This window comes from Camellia sinensis, chromosome 2 (genome assembly GCF_055761805.1).
Source record: "Camellia sinensis isolate YWXY chromosome 2, ASM5576180v1, whole genome shotgun sequence".
Lineage (NCBI taxonomy): Eukaryota > Viridiplantae > Streptophyta > Magnoliopsida > Ericales > Theaceae > Camellia > Camellia sinensis.
In genome coordinates, this window is record NC_138962.1 from 200472818 (window position 1) to 200493566 (window position 20749).

Here is a 20749-nt window from a genome sequence, read left to right on the forward strand (position 1 = left end):
TCACATCACCTCTCTAACACATCAATTCAAACCCAACCCAAACCCAACCCATATTTCATAAAAAGTCAAAAAGTGCACTTATTTAGTCTTCCCAAACTTGGCCTTAGTAGTAGAGCGAATTGGTCCCACTGCTAAGTCTAACTGGACATGACCTATGGTTTTAATTTTTTGGCTTCCAAAACCGGTGATGGAGATGGGTTGTCTGACTAAGTGCTTTTGTGGCATCCCGGCTCCCTGGGAAGTAGAATAAGGCATTACATTGAGTGAAGCTCCTTCATCCATGAATCCTCTTTGAAACTCCATCCCATTGATGAATACTGGGACGTAGAGGGGGACAGTTATGTGGAAACAGTACTTGTTTGTTGGCCTCGGTAAAGGTTATTGCCAAGGAGTTATCCCGAAATACTTTCCTTACTGATCCGCTTATACTCATGCATGTTTCACCATTATGCTCTGCAAGTCTTAAAAAGGCCTTGGTGACTTCAAAGCGTGTTGCTTCAGATAGGCCGAATTGGTCAAAGAACCATTTGAACTTTGTCGATTTCTTAAGCGCTATCACACGCCTGGTCTTAAAGTCCGGACAAGTGGGAGCTGCGAGTTCAGAGAGCTCGCACACCATTGGCTCTTCCATCTCATCATAATGCGAAAGCATCATGACCGTCTTGCTATTATCCTTGTGGCGCGGGAGAGGATCTTTCAAGACATCTTCTGTTTGGTGGGGTAGCTCCAAAGCATCGTCAGACATCATTTTTCGAACTAGGGATCTGAGTGCCCAACATTCCGTAGTAGGATGTTTAATGGAACGATGGTATATGCAATAGTCTGCCCGCGCTTGATCATTTTTGGTAACAGGTCACCTTGGCTCGAGGAGGTGAACTTTTCCATCTTCTACCCAGGCGTTGAGGAGTGCTTGTGCCTCATTCACTGAGATAGGTAACGGCGGGGGAATTTGATCAAACTTTCTCTTTTTTTGCCTGCGGGTCTCCTCTTCCTCCAGAGGAGCCTTTGGCTGCATATACAACGTGGTTGCGTCGGTTAGGCCTCCATGAGGAAGGTTGAGGTGCTGTTGGTCGCCATGAGTGGGGTTGTGGTGCTGTTATTCGTGCCCCTGATCTTACTGTTTCACTTATGTTTCGGGCTACAGCACATAAAGTGGAAAAGTCAGGGAAGTGGTGGTTGACCAACTGGAGTTTATAAGTCGTGAGCATCCCTTCGATGCACAATGACACCAGTTGGTGTTCTTCTATCGGGTCTTGAATGTCTACTGCTTTTTTCCTGAAACGGCGGACGTAAACAAGGATATCCTCCCCAAGTCGTTGTGTTTCCCTCATAAGATGAAGGGTGGTTAACCTTTCTTCAACGTAGAAGAACTTTATGTAAAACTTTTTTACCAAGTCTTCCCATGAAGAGATAGAGCTAGCAGCGAGGTTGGCATACCACGAGAATGCTCGATCTGTGAGGGATTTGGAGAATTCTCTCATGCTAAGGTTTTGGTCCTCTCGGTGAGCTCTAAGAGCGTCAAGAAAGCGTGAAACATGCTCCCTGGCATTCCCTTTTCGCCTGTTGAAACGGACAAACTTGGGTACTGTATATCCTATCGGATATGGAAGACTTGCAATGCGAATAGGGTAAGGGGGACGGGATTCCAACTCTGGGGAGGCAGGGATGTGACCTTTGTTCGTCTGAAGTAGGCTGTGTATGTGCTCTTTTACTACCTCCAATGTTAATGGCTGGGAAGGGTTTTGATCTCCCGGAAGAGTTAGAGAGCCAGTCGAAGTCACTGCTGTGGGAGCTCCGCTAACGGATCCAACTTGTGGTGGAGGTGTTTGGCTGGGAGCTAATGGAGGAAGCGGGGTGACTGTTTGTCCTTCCGCTTGGGTTCGCAAGTTGTTTTGTGTAGCGAGATTGGCTTCTGAGCCATTCTGGGCTAATGGCGGAGCGCCATTTTGTGATGATGAAAGGGTTAGATGATGATGGAAGCGTAGGTGCCCTTTGTAAGGCTAGTAGGGCATCTATTAAGTGTTGTTGGCTCTGTTGAAGAGAGGTGACGCTTTCAGTCAATACATGTAGCTGATCTGCTATAACCTTAGTTGCAGGAATCGCGCAACTAGGTGGCGATTCTCAGTGAGAATCGCGATTCCGCGATTCCTAGTAAGAAACGTGTAAGAATCGCGTTTCTGTGAAGAGAGAAACGCGATTCAGTGCAAGATGGGATCGTAAAGGGGAGAGAGAGAGAGAGAGAGAGAGAGAGACAGAAACCCTAACCTTCGACGTCGACATGAGAGGAGAAAGGGCTTCGATCATCTTCGTCACTCTCGCGATCGTCTTCGTCACTCTCTCGATCGTCTTCGTCTTCGTCACTTTCTCTGTGCTTCCCTCTCTCTCTTTCTCTTCGTCTCCGCTTCTGCTCTTCATCTCTGTCGTTGTTCTCTTCACACACTCTCTCTTCGTCTCCAAATAGATCATATATAATATATAATATATATAATTTATCATATATTATATATGTAATAAAAAAATATTTAATTATTATTTCTTAAAATATCATATATAATAATAATTTTTGTAAATTATTATTTCTTAACTTTTTAACATATAATAAATAAAATAAATTATCCAATTATTTAAAAGAAATCTAATTAAACCATATATAATAAAAAAAATTATAAAATAAAATATCTAATTTTTCTTTTTATTTATTTTAACATAATTTATTATTCCTTATTTATTATAATTTTTTATTTATAATATATATCAATTAAAAATAAAAAAATAAATTAACAATAATACATTATTTAAAAAATATAATAAATAAATAAAATAATTAATGTATATTAAAATAAAAATATTTATAAAAAAACTTCTAATGTGCATTAATACATATATATAGCTCCCCGAGACGCGCCCGACCTAAGAAGTTTCTATTGTTAAAATAAAAATTAATTATCGGATTTGTTAAAAAATTTTAAAATAAAAGATCTAATTTTTATTTTTTATTTATTTGAACATAATTTATTATTTATTATAATAAATAAAATATAATTAATAAAAATAATATATAAGCGCTCCTAATTTACGACTCCTCTAAGTGGTCACGTTCCCCCGCTTTCGCTCCCGCCCCCGCTCCCGCTTCGTGCAACTAAGGCTATAATCGGTTGGGAGCATTGTTCTTCCGGAGAGGCGCCGGAGATGTGTTCCGAGGTCTCTGCTAGGGTCTCCCTACCGCCATCTTGGGATGTCGTTACTCCAGTTCCAGTGTTCTTTTTGGGTGCCATGTGAAGCGAGCACCACTCTTCCCCAACTGAGTATAATGTGGATGAGAGGTGTGGTTAAAGGTAGTCCGGGAAGATGGCGGGCACTTCAATGGCCTGAGATCACTGGAGGTGAAGAGGAGGAGGTCAAGGCAAGCTTGGAGAGGGGGAGGTTGGCAGTGATAGACCTTGAATACTAATGTAGAGTGTGAGAGGATGTTTAAACATGAAACTTGGTTGTGTTAGAATTATGGAGTTGTGGTGTTGTGTCTTGCTGCATATACGCTACGTTATATAGGCCACAGGAGTATTGGAGCCCAAGCAAACTGTTGAACATGTGGCTCGTTCTCCTCAACTCTGCCAGAAGTGATATAAGCCTGTAAGAAATAAATTGATAGATAGAGAATAAATTGTATGTATTATTGATTGATTTATATTGATTTGTTATTACAATGATTCATGATTCCTATATATAGAAGAGGGTGAGTGTGTAGTAGGTAAGGAGTAGGTGAAGTGGAGGTGGTAGTGGTGTAGTGGGTTAGGTTTAGTGGAGTAGGTGAGGTGGTAGTGGTGTAGTGGGTTAGGTTTAGTGGAGTAGGTTTAAGTGGGTGAAGTAGGTGGAGAGTAGGTGGATTTTAACAGCCCCTCGCAAACTCAAGGGGGATAGGAACTAACCAATTTGAGTTTGGAGAGTAACAAAATAAGAAAATACATAAAAATAAAAGAAGATAAGAGACACTGTATGGTCGTGTCAGACCATTGGTGAAGACACTGGATGGTGGTGTCATAACGTTGTAGAGGACACTGTATGGGGGTGTCATAACCATGTAGAGGACACTGTATGGTGGTGTCATAACGGTGTAGAGGACACTGGATGGCGGTGTTAGACCGATGTAGAAGACAGTTTATGGGGTCATGTCGGACCGTTGTAGCAGACAATGTTGTGACAGTTGTGGTGACAGTTTACGGAGTCTTGCTGGACCCTTGTAGAAACTAACCGGAATCAATGTCGGGACAGTTTACAGAGTCTTGTCGGACCCATGAAGGAGCTAACCGGAATCAATGTCGGGACAGTTTACAGAGTCTTGTCGGACCCATGAAGGAGCTAACCGGAATCAATGTCGGGACAGTTTACAGAGTCTTGTCGGACCCTTAAAAAGTCGCACCCTCAAAAGGTGTGCCCAATCTTTCAAAAGGCGTGCCATCAAAAGACGTGCCCAATCCATAAAAAGGCGTGCCAGATATGATGGCGAGGCACGTGAGTGCCTTGGCTGGCGCGCCCGTTTGTCGTCTGGCGTCAAGTGGCGCGCGATACGCGTGGCTGCCTCGGCTATTTAACCAAGACGGAGGCAGAGGCTGAGGCAGAAGCTGAGGCAGAAGCTGAGACAGAAAAACTGAGAGAAACCTCTGAAAAATTCTTCCTTTGCTGAGAGTGAAACTCTGTAATACGCTGTAACACTCTGTTGCCCAGAAAATGGCTTCGTCTTCCCGTGGGCTGCTCACTCTCTTTGCCGACCTCAATGAGTCAACAAGAGAGAGAACTGGTGCGGTGGCCAGTGAACCTCAACCAAACACCTCTGTGTTTGCTCCGTTGAACTTTCCGATGCGGTCGGTGGAGCAAAAAATGGCGGTGCAAACTGATATTGAGGCCAATCAGTATACTCTGAAGTCATGTGTGGAAACCATGACTGCGGTCACAAACTTGTCGCACCGGCTTCAGAGCAGGACAAATGAGGTGCAGCAGTTAAACTCCCAGCTGGCTCTGCTCCAACGCATGTATAAGGATGCGCGAGCAGAGATAAGTGTGCTAAAGGCGGAAAATAAGGAGCTGAAGCGGAAGGCCACCGTGATGTTCCGTTTTGGAGGTCCGCCATATGCTGCAGTGGAGGAGCAGGGCGTAGTGATCATGCCCAGTGGAGTGGGAAATACGGAGGCAACAACGGCAAGGGCCGCCCAGGACAGAGGCAAAAAGAAGAGACCGGCGGCAGAGTAGGTCGGTGGGTGGCCGTCTGCAGAAAAGAAAACAAATCTGTTGTTATTGTGATGGTGATCTTGTGTGGTTTTTTTTTTTTTTTTTTTTTTTTGGTGAGATGTAAAATTGTGATCGGGGTTGATCCCTGAGATGAATAAAATAACAAGTTTGTGGAATGAAAATCGAGATGGTTGTGAATGGATTTGTGTTTTTTTTGTTTTTTTTTTTGTGAAAAGTAAGGGAAGCGAATAAAAAAAAAATAATAAAAAAATAATGATGAATAAAAAAAATAATAAAGGAGGGAGTGGGGAACAGGGCGAATCGAGAGCACCAATTAAGCTTTATAATAATGAAAATAAAAGTTGGGCAGTGGATCGGTGTGATTAAAAAAGAAAAGGAAGGAGGATGAGAATAAAAAATATATATATATATAGATGTAGGAAAAGGAAAATAAAAAAAGAAAGAAAAAGAAAAATAATGTGTCAAAGTGAGTGGAGACAGATTGCTTAAGATATTATCCAGAAAAGTGATAGGAGATAGGAGGAGAGAGAGTGGGAACAAGCCCTAGAACAGCCCCACTATTGCAGAAGAGTTGAATAGCTCAAATTCAAGAATGCCAGACTCGCACAAGCTGGGTAAAGAACAGGAAGATAAAGGGCCGTAGCTTCCCATAAACCTGATAGGGTGTGCAGATTTTTTGCAGTGGCTGAATGCACTTTCAAGCGCTACATACTGGCGCGGTGCAAGTTCTTGTTGAAAGTTTCCAGTACCAAGCTCCATCAACTGAGGAGCCCGTGCAAGTAGCCTCTGTAATTGTTTCAAGTTGACATTCTTATTGACCTTCAAAACACTTAATGACTTGCACCTAGTAACAAGTCTCTCAAGGGCATCAAAACTGACATCACTGTGCAGGCTGGAGAAGTTCAGTACTTCTAATAGGTGAAAGGAGAGAGATCTGCCATGGAAGAAGCTATATGTATTGATAGAGATGACAGCGGAATAGGTTGAGGTCCGGCGGGCGGCTAAGGTGAGGTTGCCGCCCGCCGGTGAAGCGAAAATACTAGGTTCTAAACCCGCTCTGATACCATGTAAGAAATAAATTGATAGATAGAGAATAAATTGTATGTATTATTGATTGATTTATATTGATTTGTTATTACAATGATTCATGATTCCTATATATAGAAGAGGGTGAGTGTGTAGTAGGTAAGGAGTAGGTGAAGTGGAGGTGGTAGTGGTGTAGTGGGTTAGGTTTAGTGGAGTAGGTGAGGTGGTAGTGGTGTAGTGGGTTAGGTTTAGTGGAGTAGGTTTAAGTGGGTGAAGTAGGTGGAGAGTAGGTGGATTTTAACAAAGCCCTTCTGCCGTCTGTGGCTGGAGAGCAACGTTTCATGGCAGGCGGAAAGTAACGTTTCATATATGCATGGGATAACATGAATGTAAGGTCATTGTTGCCTCTTCTCCAAGCTTAGTCGAGATGGAGTTGTCTTAGCAAGAAGACAACCATCTCGACGATCCCATGACCTCAGCCGCCAGTCCAGTATGCTCTGATGATCCCTAGCAGTAGTGCCTAGGTCTTGCTCCCAACCCAGGCATCCAAGTAGATAAATGGGCTAGGGGCCCACCTTAGTGTTTAGGAGAGCCAGGGGCTCGCTTTCAAGCGACCAAGTAGGAGAATGGGCCGCGGGCTTATCTCAATGTTTAGGAGAGGGGCTCGCTTCTAAGCGACCAAGTAGGAGAATGGGCCGCAGGCCTATCTCAATGTTTAGGAGAGCCATTGTTTATCAATCCAAGTCCAAGTGAGCCGGGGGGTGATTGTATTGTTGCTTGGTTTTGGAGTGAGGTATGAAGGACCATGGGCCCTGCGGGGCCATGGTGCTGCCTGTTGTAGGGCTCTTCATATTTGGATATTGTTGAAATATATGTATTATTGATTGCTTTGTTGATGTTACAAGATTGATTGTTCATATTCTGTATATTACAATTCCTATATATAGAGGAGAAGATGGTAGTGAAGTGTGTGATAGTGGAGGTGGATGGTAGTGGAGTGTGGGATAGTGGAGGTGGTAGGTGTGGAGAAAGATAGTGGAGGTAGTAGGTGAGTGGTAAATTCTAACAGCCCCCCGCAAACTCAAGGAGGATAGAAACTAACCAACTTGAGTTTGAAGAGAGGAACAAAACAAGAAAATACATAAAAATAAAAAAAAGATAAGAGACACTGCATGGTCGTGTCAGACCGTTGATGAAGACACTGAAAGGTGGTGCCATAACGTGGTAGAGGACATTGTATGGTGGTGTCAGACCGATGTAGAAGACAGTTTATGGGGTCATGTCGGACCGTTGTAGCAGACAATGTTGTGACAGTTGTTGTGACAGTTTACGGAGTCTTGCTGGACCCTTGTAGAAACTAACCGGAATCAATGTCGGGACAGTTTACAGAGTCTTGTCGGACCCTTGTAGAAACTAACCGGAATCAATGTCGGGACAGTTTAGAGAGTCTTGTCGGACCCTTGTAGAAACTAACCGGAATCTATGTCGGGACAGTTTACAGAGTCTTGTCGGACCCTTGTAGAAACTAACCGGAATCAATGTCGGGACAGTTTACAGAGTCTTGTCGGACCCATAAAGGAGCTAACCGGAATCAATGTCGGGACAGTTTACAGAGTCTTGTCGGACCCTTGTAGAAACTAACCGGAATCAATGTCGGGACAGTTTACAGAGTCTTGTCGGACCCATGAAGGAGCTAACCGGAATCAATGTCGGGACAGTTTACAGAGTCTTGTCGGACCCTTAAAAAGTCGCACCCTCAAAAGGTGTGCCCAATCTTTCAAAAGGCGTGCCATCAAAAGGCGTGCCCAATCCATAAAAAGGCGTGCCATCAAAAGGCGCGCCCACTTCATCAAAAGACGTGCCCGACAGAAAGCGTCGAGCCATCAAAAGGGGCGCCTGACACGCGGCGATGCACGTGATTGACAGAGCGCGTGTCGGCCTCGTCGTCTCTGTCTTTATAAACCAAAGCGAAGTCTGAGGCTTGGAAGCATAACAAACCAGTTGAAACCTCTTCGTTCTCTGTAACATTCTGTAACCAACCCTTCTCTGAAACACTCAGCAACCCAAAAACATGGCTTCTTCTTCCCGTTCAGCTACCCAGAACATAGCCTCTTCTTCCCGTGGTCTGCTCACTCTCTTTCCCGAACTGAACGAGCCCACAAGAGAAATAACTGGTGCGGTGGCCAGTGAACCGCAACCAAACACCTCTGGTTTTGCTCCATTGAACTTTCCGATGCGGTCGGTGGAGCAAAAAATGGCGATGCAAACTGATATTGAGGCTAATCAGTATACGCTGAAGTCATGCGTGGAAACCATGACGGCGGTCACAAATTTGTCGAACCGGCTGCAGAGTAGGACAAATGAGGTGCAGCATTTAAACTCCCAGCTGGCTCTGCTCCAACGCATGTATAAGGATGCGCGAGCAGAGATAAGCGTGCTAAGGACAGAAAACAAGGAGCTGAAGCGGAAGGCCACCGTGATGTTCCGATTTGGAGGACCGCCATATGCGGCAGTGGAGGAGCAGGGAGTAAATGTGCTCGGTGGCGTGGGAAATCCGGAGGCAACACCGGCAAGGGCCGTCCAGGACGGAGGCAAGAAGAAGAGACCGGCGGCAGAGTAGGTCGGTGGGTGGCGGCCTGCAGAAAAGAAAACAAATCTGTTGTTGTTGTGATGGTGATCTTGTGTGGTCTTTTTTTTTTTTTTTTTTTTTTTTTTTTTTTTTTTTTTTTTGTGTGTTTGTGTGTTTGTTTTTGTGGTTGTGGTGGAAAATGTGAACCGGGGTAAATTCCTGAGATGAATAAAATATGATTTGTTGTGCAAATTGGTAAAGGTTTTTTTTTTTTTTTTTTTTTTTTTGTGAAATATAAAAAAAATAATAATAAGATAATGGAAAAAGAAAGATAGAAAAAATAAAATAAATAAAATAAAATAAAAGTAGGGATATGAGAAATATATTATAAAAAATATATATAGAGATATATCTTAAAATAAAAGAAAAGTGTAAAATAAAAGAAGAGTGGTGTTTGGTCAGATATGGGGGTGAGCAAAGAGAATAAAAAAAGAAAGGTTTATATAATATGAGCAAACAGCTTTTGCAGGTGCATCCATTAGTGGTGTCTCCCAAGCCATCATGATAGCCTTGCTATTGGAGTCCATGAGCTTATCCTCACTAAAAAATAATTCTATCTGCCAAGTAGTCACCATCAGTTGTCTTTGGACATCCAATAACCCGAGTTTTCATATTTTTATTCCTAAAGTTTGCAGCAAGGAGGCAAGCATTTGTGGTTGAGTCATCTCCACCAATGACAACAAACCCATCCAAATCAAGCTTCAATGCTGTTTCTTGAGCTTGCTGAAACTGCTCTGGAGTTTCAATCTTGCCTCTGCCACTGCAGATCATATCAAAGCCGCCCTGATTTCTGTACGGGTAAATGAACTCTGGAGTCAACACCACATATTTGCACTTCATGATTCCAGCTGGTCCACCCCTGAAGCCGTACACCGTGCTTCCTTTGCAACGATCCTGAGGGAAACTCGGACGATTCGCCTGGCACCAACATTGCCGATGGCTGCCCAAATAGGCCAGGAAAGAGCTTCGCGATCTCATCTGGATTGCCGGCGGCGGAGCTAGGGGGGCCATGGACGACCTTGAAGGAACTTTTGAGAACAGAAGGTAGAGGAAGAGAGTGATCGAGACGGCTGTTCTGGCAACGCGAGGAAGGAGTGGGTGCCGACGAAGCCGGCGGCGCCTGTGACGAGGATGGAGAAGCCGGTCTGTTTGAGATTTGATTATGTAACAGGTTAGGGTCCGGCGGGCGGTGAAGGCAAGGTTGCCGCCCGCCGGAAGGTGAAGCTCACCAAGAGCTAACCTATTGCTCTGATACCATGTTGAAATATATGTATTATTGATTGCTTTGTTGATGTTACAAGATTGATTGTTCATATTCTGTATATTACAATTCCTATATATAGAGGAGAAGATGGTAGTGGAGTGTGTGATAGTGGAGGTGGATGGTAGTGGAGTGTGGGATAGTGGAGGTGGTAGGTGTGGAGAAAGATAGTGGAGGTAGTAGGTGAGTGGTAAATTCTAACAGATATATTTGGGCTTATATGTATGCTCCCGCTTAGGCTAAGCATATAGTCTTGGTTTTACGTAGTGCCTTGGCACATGGTGCCCGTAGGGCTCGCCATGTATCAAACATACGACATGCCTGCGTGGTGCCTTATTGGTCTGTCACGTGTGGGGTTTTGGTGATGTGACACCTGTAGGGCTTGCCATGTATTGGGCTTGATACAAGTACCCACAGCGAACAACTTTCTAGGTTTTTCCCTGATCAGTTTTTTAGTAGCTTTTGTTTCTGGTGACATTGTTTTAATCTCTAGCTAAGGAGCATGGACACGTCTAAGAAGGTGGTGTGTCCATGTTCGACATGTTGTAAAAATTGTGTGTTTAAATAAAAAAATAATCAGATTCAGATTCATATTTAATTAAATTGTTTTACAAAATAAGAAATCATGGGACTAAATCATACAACTTAATGAATAGAAACACATATAACAAAAATAAGGAAAAGAAAGCAAATTGAAGCCTGTGTGATACTACAGGGTCCTTAAAACATATTCGCCACCTCACCGTGGATGTTGGAGGTATGTCGGCGTTTGTTTCCCAGGTTATAACGGTTTAGAATCTGCTAACGCAGAAGCACTTTTTGCTTAGCTCCGGCGAACAAATAATGACAGCACTCTCTTACACAGGAAGAATATATTATAGGAGCAGACTGACTATAATATGAGAGCAAAAATATCTGTACTCCAACCAAAGAGGATGGTCTCCTTTTATATGCAATGGGAAAAAGAGGAGGAGAGAATTTAGCTTATTTTTGTGATTATATTCACAATGTTGAGCATGCCCTTATATAGGCATATTTGGCAAGACATATGGCAAGGTCATGTGTACCTCATAGCTTCTAAAACCATGTGTCCCTCATAGCTTCCAAAACCATATGCCCCTTATGGTTAGACTATATGTGTCTCTCATGGTTAGACTATGTGTCTCTCATGGTTCGACCATATGTAAAATGCTCAATCATCATTCTCAATCTCTCCTTCATGAGGCCAATTTTTTGAGACAATTTTCATTCAATTCTCAAACCAAAAAAACCATATTTTCCAACACACGTGCTGGATATTTCTTGACACTCATTAGACGCTTGAGAGACACACATGTCTATCTTTTAGACACACATAAAATAAATTATAAGTTTGAATAAAATAATTTGGGATATAATGATAAAAATAAAAAAATAAAAAAAATTGTAAATTTATATCTATTAATCCATCCTCTTTAAACTTTAAAAATTATTGTTATGTTCTATTTTTCTATTAACTTTGAATGATATATGTATGTATGTATGTATAATGTAATGGTGAATGACGTTTTTCGCAATGTTCTTGATATTTGTTTTTCTTCTTTCCCTGCTCAACTGTAAGCTTAACACTCTGTCTGCCATACAAATGGTCAATTGGTTCTTTCCCTGTTTAGGTATTTGCTCATTAAATAGTTCTTGGTTTTAAATTTAAACATTTTTCTGTACACTTCTATGCTTGTTTTTGTTGGTAGTTGCAAACTTGCTTAATCAAGCATATGCTTGAAACAAGAATATCAAGTTTGAGAGGGTGGGTGAACATTGATAAGACAATTTTTTTCCTCCTTTGTGCATGACGTTTGATTTGCAACTCATTCTTGTTGTTTTCATAGATTTCTATTGCTGATTGGTTTTTTTTTTAAAATTTATTGTCAGGTATTTTGGTCTTGATGTTTCCGTGACATCTGCAGCATTTGTTGTTGCTATGACATTGCTTTTGCAGAGGGGAAATCCACGTTTTGCTCAGCTCAGTAGTACCATGTTTGGGCTATTTTATTGCGGTTATCTTCCTTCCTTCTGGGTTAAGCTTCGTTGTGGTTTAGCGGCTCCATCCTTAAATTCAAGTAAGAATTTGGTTCTATACTTTCACAAAAGTTTTAAAATGGATAATGGTGATGTTAATAGGATGTTGGGAGAAAGATTACCATCAAACGTATGTGTCCATAAGGTAATGGACTGTAGACTGCAACACTGGTTGTGTTATAGACAGTGTGTGGAGGGAGCATAATAGGAGGTCTTTTGAGGGTAGAGAGTTACCAATTTGTGCGTAATGGTTTTTACTCCTCTCTCTCTCTCTCTCGGTTGAGAGAAGACTGTCTTTTCTCGGTTTTTGTCTTTTGTGCAGTTTATAGGCGATATGCACGCACCAATGGAATTATATTCTTTATGTTCTGGTTTTGGTAATGAATTTTCTTGTCGAAAAAATGTTTGATGTAAATGAAGTTGCTCATTCAGTGCATGCATGTTTACATTTGTTTGTATGCTTTCCTGACTAATTAGAACATGTTGAAAAGTTACTATTCTGGATGATTAACTTGAAATGCTTTCTGCAATTTTTGGCCACTCACAAAGTTATTACTCACATTAGGCAATGATCTCGATGCGTATTTGGTTTGTGAAGCATTTCTTATCAAAATGCTTTGATCTTTTCTGCTGTTGACAGCATTAAAATTTGCTGCTTCATAATTATTAATTTGCTGATATTATGGGTTTTACTTCGAGCTCTTTAGGTGGTACTCCATTTTAGACCAATTTTCCTTTTTAACACTAACTCTTAATTATTTGTTTATGTCAACCTTTTCATATTCTTTTAAAATTAATTTCCAAGTTTGTGATGGTCTAGTGGTACTTTTATTACACTGTTCCTAACAAGTATAGCTTTTGCAGGAGTGGTAACAGGATGGCCTTTGCTTCTTGGTGGCCAAACTCTGTGGACAGTGGGTCTTGTGGCAACGTTAATTTCTATTAGCAGCATAATTGCTGCTGATACTTGTGCTTTTGCTGGTGGCAAGGTATTTGTGCTTCTGAAGTCAAGCAGTTGGACCTCTCTACCATCTCTTGCAATATTCAATAGGGAAACTGTTCATACAGAAAATTTATACATAAATTATTATAAGAATGATGTGGCAATGTCTTTGTTGAAAATAAAGCCTCTTCATGGCTGTTTTGTTTTAAAGTGAAAGGTTCACATTAAGCCACATCATTTTGTTTGAATTTTCTGTTTGTATCAATACCACATTAAGCCACATCACCTTGTTGATAGTATGTGTATGATCATGTAACTTCAAAAATATTTTTTCCTCAAGATACAGCTACCTAGCTCTCTAAAACCCTTCTTGTTACTAGAACACTTGAATTTGCCATCTTAGAGTGCCTTTAAAAGGGGATTTCACCAGTTTTGATTGACCGAAGGGTTCTTGTTGACCATCTCCACCATGTTTCTAAATTCTATAGTTAAATAACTAATAACTATTGAACAATGATGCTCCTCTTCAATTTGAAGGGTTGTTTCACAATTAAATATTGACACGCAATGAGAACAATCTACTTTTAAAAGAAAATCAGCACCCTTGATTTTTAAATGATTTCTTTTGTAATGTCTTATTGCTTGCTCACTTGTCTGGGTGATTATACCTAAAATCTCAGAAATTTAAAATATGTTAATCACTGTAGTCGGTGCAAATAATACTTATTAAATACATTTAGTACATATTAGTGGAGCATTTATGCTTGTAATTTCTTTCATATGCCTTGTGAAATTTAGTCATTACATTTTTATCAATGTTTGGAAAATTTTACGGATGTTAGATTTTCTAAGTTGAAGGATATGTCAATATCATTTGCTTGCTTGTTGATTACTTGAATGAAAATAAAACTTGCAGATTTCTTCATATATATATATATATATATATTTGTTACTATCTGTTCTATACAGTTATTCGGACAATCTAGCTGATTAGTTACATAAAATGTGTTGTTGGCTTGAACTTCAATGTAGGCATTTGGTCGGACGCCCCTTACTAATATTAGTCCAAAGAAGACATGGGAGGGAGCTGCTGCGGGCTTAGCTGGTTGTATAGCCACTTCTGTTATATTATCAAGGATTCTTAGTTGGCCAACATCTTTTCTAAGGTATGCTATTTTATTTCACTGTTGCACTCGCACATGCATTTGCCCACATGCTTACTGACCTTTTGGAAACTACTTAGAGTATCACGAACCTGGATCAGGAGGGTGGTTGTGTGGTAGGTACTCTGACAACTACCACATAAAAATCCCCATTAGATTGTTTATAGATATGAATCCTAATATAAATATGCGAATAAGGTCTAGGGCATTTCCTGTAAGCTATTAGTTGCACCAGCCTTCAGGTTTTTTGGGCAAGGGAGGCCACATTGGCGCTCATGTGCCATGAAAATAGGCAAGTGTCTCTACACTTTCCTGAACAAGAATGGGTGAAGAAGTTAGCTTAGGATTGTAGGTTTATATTAATATTAACAACTTGGAATATTGGAATACTAACAAGTAAAACTATGATTTTAGTAGGTACTATGATTAGAAGGAAAGTAAGTATAACATGATGATAAAAAACTAAGTGAGTAGGTGAGAAAGCAAACGAAATAGAAAATAATCGGGTACCTGCGTGACATGGACTCTATGGATTTTTGGAGGTACCCGTGTCAACAAGACACGGCACGGGTATGGATGTGGGATACGGCCGGGATACGACTCTTTACAAATAGATACGGCAAAAGAAACGAAAGAGGAGAGAGCAAGGAGAGAACCTGGTTGCCGTTTGAAAGGGTGAAGACATTGATCTTGTTGTTGACTTCAATTCCTCTGGTCGCTGGTTTCAACGACTTCGACTTCGACTTCGACATCGACATCGACATCAATCTTCTTCGCTCAATGCTTGATCTCCTTCTCTGTCTTCTATCTCTCTCTTTCTCTCTATCTGTCTTCTCTCTCGTCTCTTGCTCTCCCTCTTTCTCTCCTCTCAATCTCCCTCTTCTTCTCCTCTCTCTCTCTCTCTCTTTAAGAGAAAATAAATCATATATAATATAAATTATAATATTATAAAAATAATTATCTACATAAATTATTATTTTATTTATTTATATATATATATATATATAAATGAGTAATCACACAATGTGGGTCCCACGTGGGTCCCACACCCATGTGATACATTCGGTAAAATTTTTGGTAGAATTTTTGGGATCTCTAGCATTTTTGATATAAAATAAATCATCTATTTTTAAAAATGTATATAATAAAATCATATATAGTATAAATTATTTTTTGCCTAAAATAGTTTTTATATGTTATATTTAGTGGGATGCCTAAAAAATGCATAATATTTTTTTGATGTATCCATGTTTAGCTGAATTCATGTACCCGTGTCTAATTTTTGGTATTTTTTAGATGCACCCGCATATCCCTCATTTAGACGTTTGTCGAGTCTGATCTCTAGATACATACCCGCACCTGACACTTAGACCCGAGTCCATGTAACATAGTCAGGTACAAAATTTACTTTACTGGAAACGAGAAACATAGAAATGTTGTATGAGTAATTGTAACCAAACATTGTAAAGATATAGTAGTAACAATTATGAGACTAGGTGACAGAAATGCTATTTAAACTTGTAATTGGAGAAAGTTAGTGTCTATGCACCCAAATAAGATTGGAGGAACATACCCAATTGTTGTACCCAATTCCCACCCTGCAAATCTGTTATGTGAGTGGGATTCTTTTGGGTAAGCTAAAATGTTTTTGAAAATATTTTTCTTCGTTTCTTTTTTTTTCTCCCTTACAAGTGAACCAAATGGTGAAAACAAATATTTTCATATGAATTGTTCACTTTCTTCTTCTGTATGCTCTCCTAAAAAGGGTTCTTAATATCTTACTGACTGGACTGACCTTGATCAAAATTGTAGTTGTTGGATATTTCATCATCTGTATCCCCTCCCAGTGCTATCAATCCCATCATCTGTATCCCCTCCCAGCACTATCAATCAATGGGGACTAACATTGCGTAATGTTTTTGTCACGTCAACTATCATGGTTTCAATCCTCATCTACTTGTTAGCTTTGGCTATAGCCAGAAAGCAGAATACATTATTGGAGAAAGTGGAATTTTTCTAAAAGTAAAATCAAAGGGTGCGCTATGATTTCCTATGCATATGTCATTCAGCAGAAATATAAGATATAGCATGAGGGGGTTGTATTTTAGTGTGGTACATTGACCTGATGAATTAATATTTTACAAAATCTAAAATAAGAGATTTTTTTCTTTAAAACTTGAAAATGTGCATTAACATAGTTTCGTGGATGATTATCAGTGCAATAGTTTTTGGTGTTCTGAACTTCTTTGGATCTCTTTTTGGTGACCTTACCGAGTCAATGATCAAGCGTGATGCGGGTGTTAAGGACTCAGGGTCCCTTATACCTGGACATGGTAACTACCTCTGGCTCTTGTTGAATTCTGTAGTTATACACTGTACTAGTATGATGATGTTTCTTCCTTTGTTTATTTTATGTAACAACAAACCTATTATGCTGCTTAATCTTTCAGGTAAGTGTTGGGTTCCTTAACCACTATGTTGTTTCTGTTCGTATGAAGTGTTTGGACTGTAACTGTGTGCATCTACTATATCTTGCTGTCAAAAATTATTTATTTATTTATTTATTTATTTTATTTTATTTTATTTTATTTTTGGCAAGTATTGCCAAATTATTTCAGAAACATCTGAAATATTTGACTTAATTGTCTATTCATTAATTGCTAAATTTACTTTTAGGATTTTTTAATAGACGCATTGATTTTGCTGTTCTGCTATTATAGAGGGACAGATATGGTGTATGTCAAATTGATACTGCTGATATTAGTTTTCTTAGCTGACACTTGAGATGATTATAAGGAACATGAAATTTCTTTCAAACAATTACTACTTGGGTAACTTTGGTGACGGAACAGTCTTTATTTACTGACTGACAACGAAAAGTATCACCTGGTGTGTGGTTATCAGCAAGGGATGAGCTGCTGTACTTTATTTCCTGGGTGTACAAATTAGGTTAAATGTTGATGTTTTTATAATGCTAATGCACTAGGTCTCTTTCGGTTTTCTTATTTTTTTTATTTTTATGGGTGAGAAGGGGAATAGGTGGCCACTAGTTTAGTGGTTAAAACTCAACCTATCAACCTTGATGTTGTGGGTTCATACCCGAGGGAAGCCACTTTATGCAAATAATGGCAATGTTAGGTCTATATTTATTTTACCTCTCCTGGACCCCCCATCGAATGGGGACTAAATTGGATGCATTTTTACCTATTCTTTTTGGAGAAGGGAGGATGTATATATATATATATATATATATATTTATTGAGAATCAATATTTTGACTTTTCTACTTCATAAGAGGTCTGGATGATGGATGATGAGGTGGTCAATTAGGACCTTTTTGGAAGATGGTGTGGGGATCACCAAAGATGGAAGAGGCAAGAGGTCAAATGCCCTTAGTGAGAGAGAGGATGGCAATGGAAATATATCGCTCTTGCTAGAGATGGAGAGGTGATTAGGTTATTTGTTGCCATGACCCCGATCCCACCCTATGCGGACTAGGGTATTGATTGTCATGGATAGTGTTGTTAAACAATTGAGTGCAAACTATGTCTAGTAACATATCCTTTCATATCAAATAATCAAGATTATCTTAACATAATAAAAAGAGATTAAATTCTTCATTGCTTACCAATTATTCTTTGTTTACCAAACCAAACCAATTTATCTTTGTTTACTGCTTGAAAATTAATTTCCGGCAATTGATCACTTACTGATTGCTTGCCACTGTTAAAAGTGTGATCTATCGCTATAAAAGCACGATCAATCACCCCACTTAACATAGAGCTTTTTATACATGTTTTTCAAACAAGATTTTTGTCTATCTTTGAAACTTTTTTTTGAAAAGGCCCTTTGTCAATGCAATGAAAACATGCATGCAAACCTTACCTTAACAGGTAATGGAGCAAAGCTTCCAATCTCGATGTGCTAGGCTGACTGAGTTTGTTGGTAGCAGTTCTTTGGACAATCTCTTTACTCTTGATTATGAACAATTTTTAGCTTGATGCTCAATGCCAAGGCGGTGATTTTTGCAGGTGGACTGCTAGACAGGGTAGACAGCTACATATTTACGGGTGCACTTGCCTACTCCTTCGTCAAAACTTTGCTACCACTTTATGGAGTTTGATATGGAACAGCCATGAAAAAGGTTGAGTTTTTTCTGCTCAATTGGTTCGGCAAAACTCGAAGCAAGCACGAGCAAATAATCAATAACTTGGACCAAGAGTTTTGTTAGAATCCCGGGGAAGGTTATCTGAGACTGCAAATGCAACTCCGCCAGGTTTAGCTTATTCACATCTGATTCTTTGCTCAGGAAAATATTCGTTTTATGTGTTTTCTTGAATTACATGAATCAAATAAATTGTATTCTGGCATAAGCTGGTGGCATGTACCTTCTCCGCCTATTAATGGGTATTGTAGTTTTCCTTGATAATAGGCAATGCCTTTTTGCTAGTGAAAATTTATGGGTTGATTTTAGTTTCAAAATATGAAAAACAAATTATGAAAATTATAAGAAACAAGTCAATCTTTTATTCTTTTTGGGAATAAATATTGCTTTTAGTCTTTTGAATGTATAATTACAACTCTGCTACCTAGCTCAAAAATGGGCTGGCTCGAATGGCTCGAGGTCGTTTTGGCACCTCTCTTCTTTTTTTTTTTTTTTTTTTTTTTCCCTCAGTGAAACAAAGAGGCAAGAGGAAGAGAGAAGAAGGAGAGGGAGGGAGAGAGAGAGAGAGAGAGAGAGAAAGAGAGAGAGAGAAAGATGATGGTGAACAACACAGAACAAAAACAACACAGAGAGAGAGAGAGAAGAAGAGATGGGAGAACAAAACAAAAAAAAAGAGATGGGAGAACACCACACAGAAGAGATGGGAGAACACCATTATCAAACAACACAAAAAAAAAAAAAACCGAGATGAGAGAACACCATTGTTAAACAACACAAGAACAAAACAACACTGAGCTAACCCATAAACCGTTAAATTCCCTCTATTCACAGACCTAACAGCAAATCCACCATTGTTAACAACTTCCAAGCTCAAATTCCTCACAAAATCACCAACATTTTCTCGAAATAGTCTCATTCCCACCCACACACCCACTCGACCCACACATAGTTTGATCCAATCCACTCAAACTTTCGTTGAAGAACATGTAATTGTCGTACCTCAAGTAACACCCATCGTAGAACAATCGATCATAAAGAATCAGACGTTGGAAAGGGAGGCAACGAAGGATCTGGGTTTTGATTGGGGCAAAATAGAGGTTGCAATTGGAGCGAGAAAGGTCTTTCATGCACTCTCTGAAGGTGTAGACTGTGGTGTTGCCGGAGTTGTTTATTGCGCCACCCTAGTGTTGGGCAGAGACGAGCGGGTTCACGGTGGTCACGACGAGCGAGAAAGAGAACAGAACAGAGATAGAGAAGAGAGGAGAGGGAACACTTAGAGAAGAGAGGAGAACACAAGTAGAATAGAGAGGGGAGGAGAGAGAATACTTCAGGCCACTCGGGCCTCAATAAGTCGAGTTACTTACGAGGCATTTCTGGTATAATTATAAGCTACCTGGGCAGGCTGTTGGGGCATTAATTGGGTGCGGATTCTGAGAAATTACCTGCCATCTATGTTTATTGTGATATATGACTTGAGAAACTTGTTATCCATGTTTATTGTGAATTTGAGTTTTTAGAATTCAGTCTGAATCTGTGAACAAAAAAACAAAAAAATTGGGTGATATTTTTTAGGACTGGAATAATTTTATATATCACTACAAAAAAATTGACTTTTTGCGACGGTAAAATACCGTCGCTAATACTCCTACTGCCGTCGCTAATACTTTTTGCGACGGCAAAATAACTTTTTGCGACGGCAAGAGGGGGGTCGCAACTGCAGGGGTTGCAAAAGAGTTTTTGCGACGGTAAGTGCCGTCGCTAATATTTTGCGACGGCATTTTTACCTTTTTGCGACGGTACCGTGCAGTCGCTAATAACGTTTGAAATTTCTTGACTTTTTTGCGACGGCCCTATTTTACCGTCGCTAAAAACGTTATTTGAGACGGCAAAAAACACCGTCGCCAATAGTCTTTTTTTTAAAAAAAAACACTGTTTTTTGCGACGGGTGGTGCCGTCGCAAAAAGTATAAAAAAATGAAATTTTCTATTTTTTGCGACAGTGTAATACTGTCGCAAAAAATATTAAAAAATAATAAAATTTCTATTTTTTGCGACATATAATATCGTCGCAAAAAGTAAACCCTGTAACAAAATTAATAAAAATATTAAAATTTTTTATTTTTTCCGACGGTGGTGTCGTCTCTCTCTCTAAGAGCTAATTATTTACATTCCATTCACAAAAATATCATAACAGAAAATAAAAATAACAATTAATCAAACCATCAAATTCAATATTTTACAAAGAACAATTAAATTGTACAT

General features: G+C 39.7%; 1 protein-coding gene and 1 pseudogene across 4 annotated transcripts in view; one reads left to right on the plus strand and one right to left on the minus strand.

Moving 5' to 3' along the window:
• Positions 1-18869, plus strand: part of CDS5 (cytidinediphosphate diacylglycerol synthase 5) — a 35541-nt gene extending 16672 nt beyond the window's left edge. For 2 of the 4 annotated variants that reach the window (XM_028224901.2, XM_028224899.2), the window contains exons 3-7: positions 12072-12259; positions 13083-13207; positions 14194-14327; positions 16542-16657; positions 18355-18869. In XM_028224901.2, the coding sequence (XP_028080702.2) occupies positions 12072-12259; positions 13083-13207; positions 14194-14327; positions 16542-16657; positions 18355-18446 (655 nt within the window). In that variant the 3' untranslated portion in view covers positions 18447-18869. Of the gene's footprint in view, positions 1-12071; positions 12260-13082; positions 13208-14193; positions 14328-16541; positions 16658-16774; positions 17169-18354 lie in introns of those variants that run through there. The other 2 variants (XM_082916579.1, XM_028224903.2) reach the window with 1 other exon arrangement.
• LOC145820549 (pyrophosphate--fructose 6-phosphate 1-phosphotransferase subunit beta pseudogene) lies at positions 9198-10124 on the minus strand (annotated as a pseudogene).
• Positions 18870-20749: the final 1880 nt, after the last annotated feature.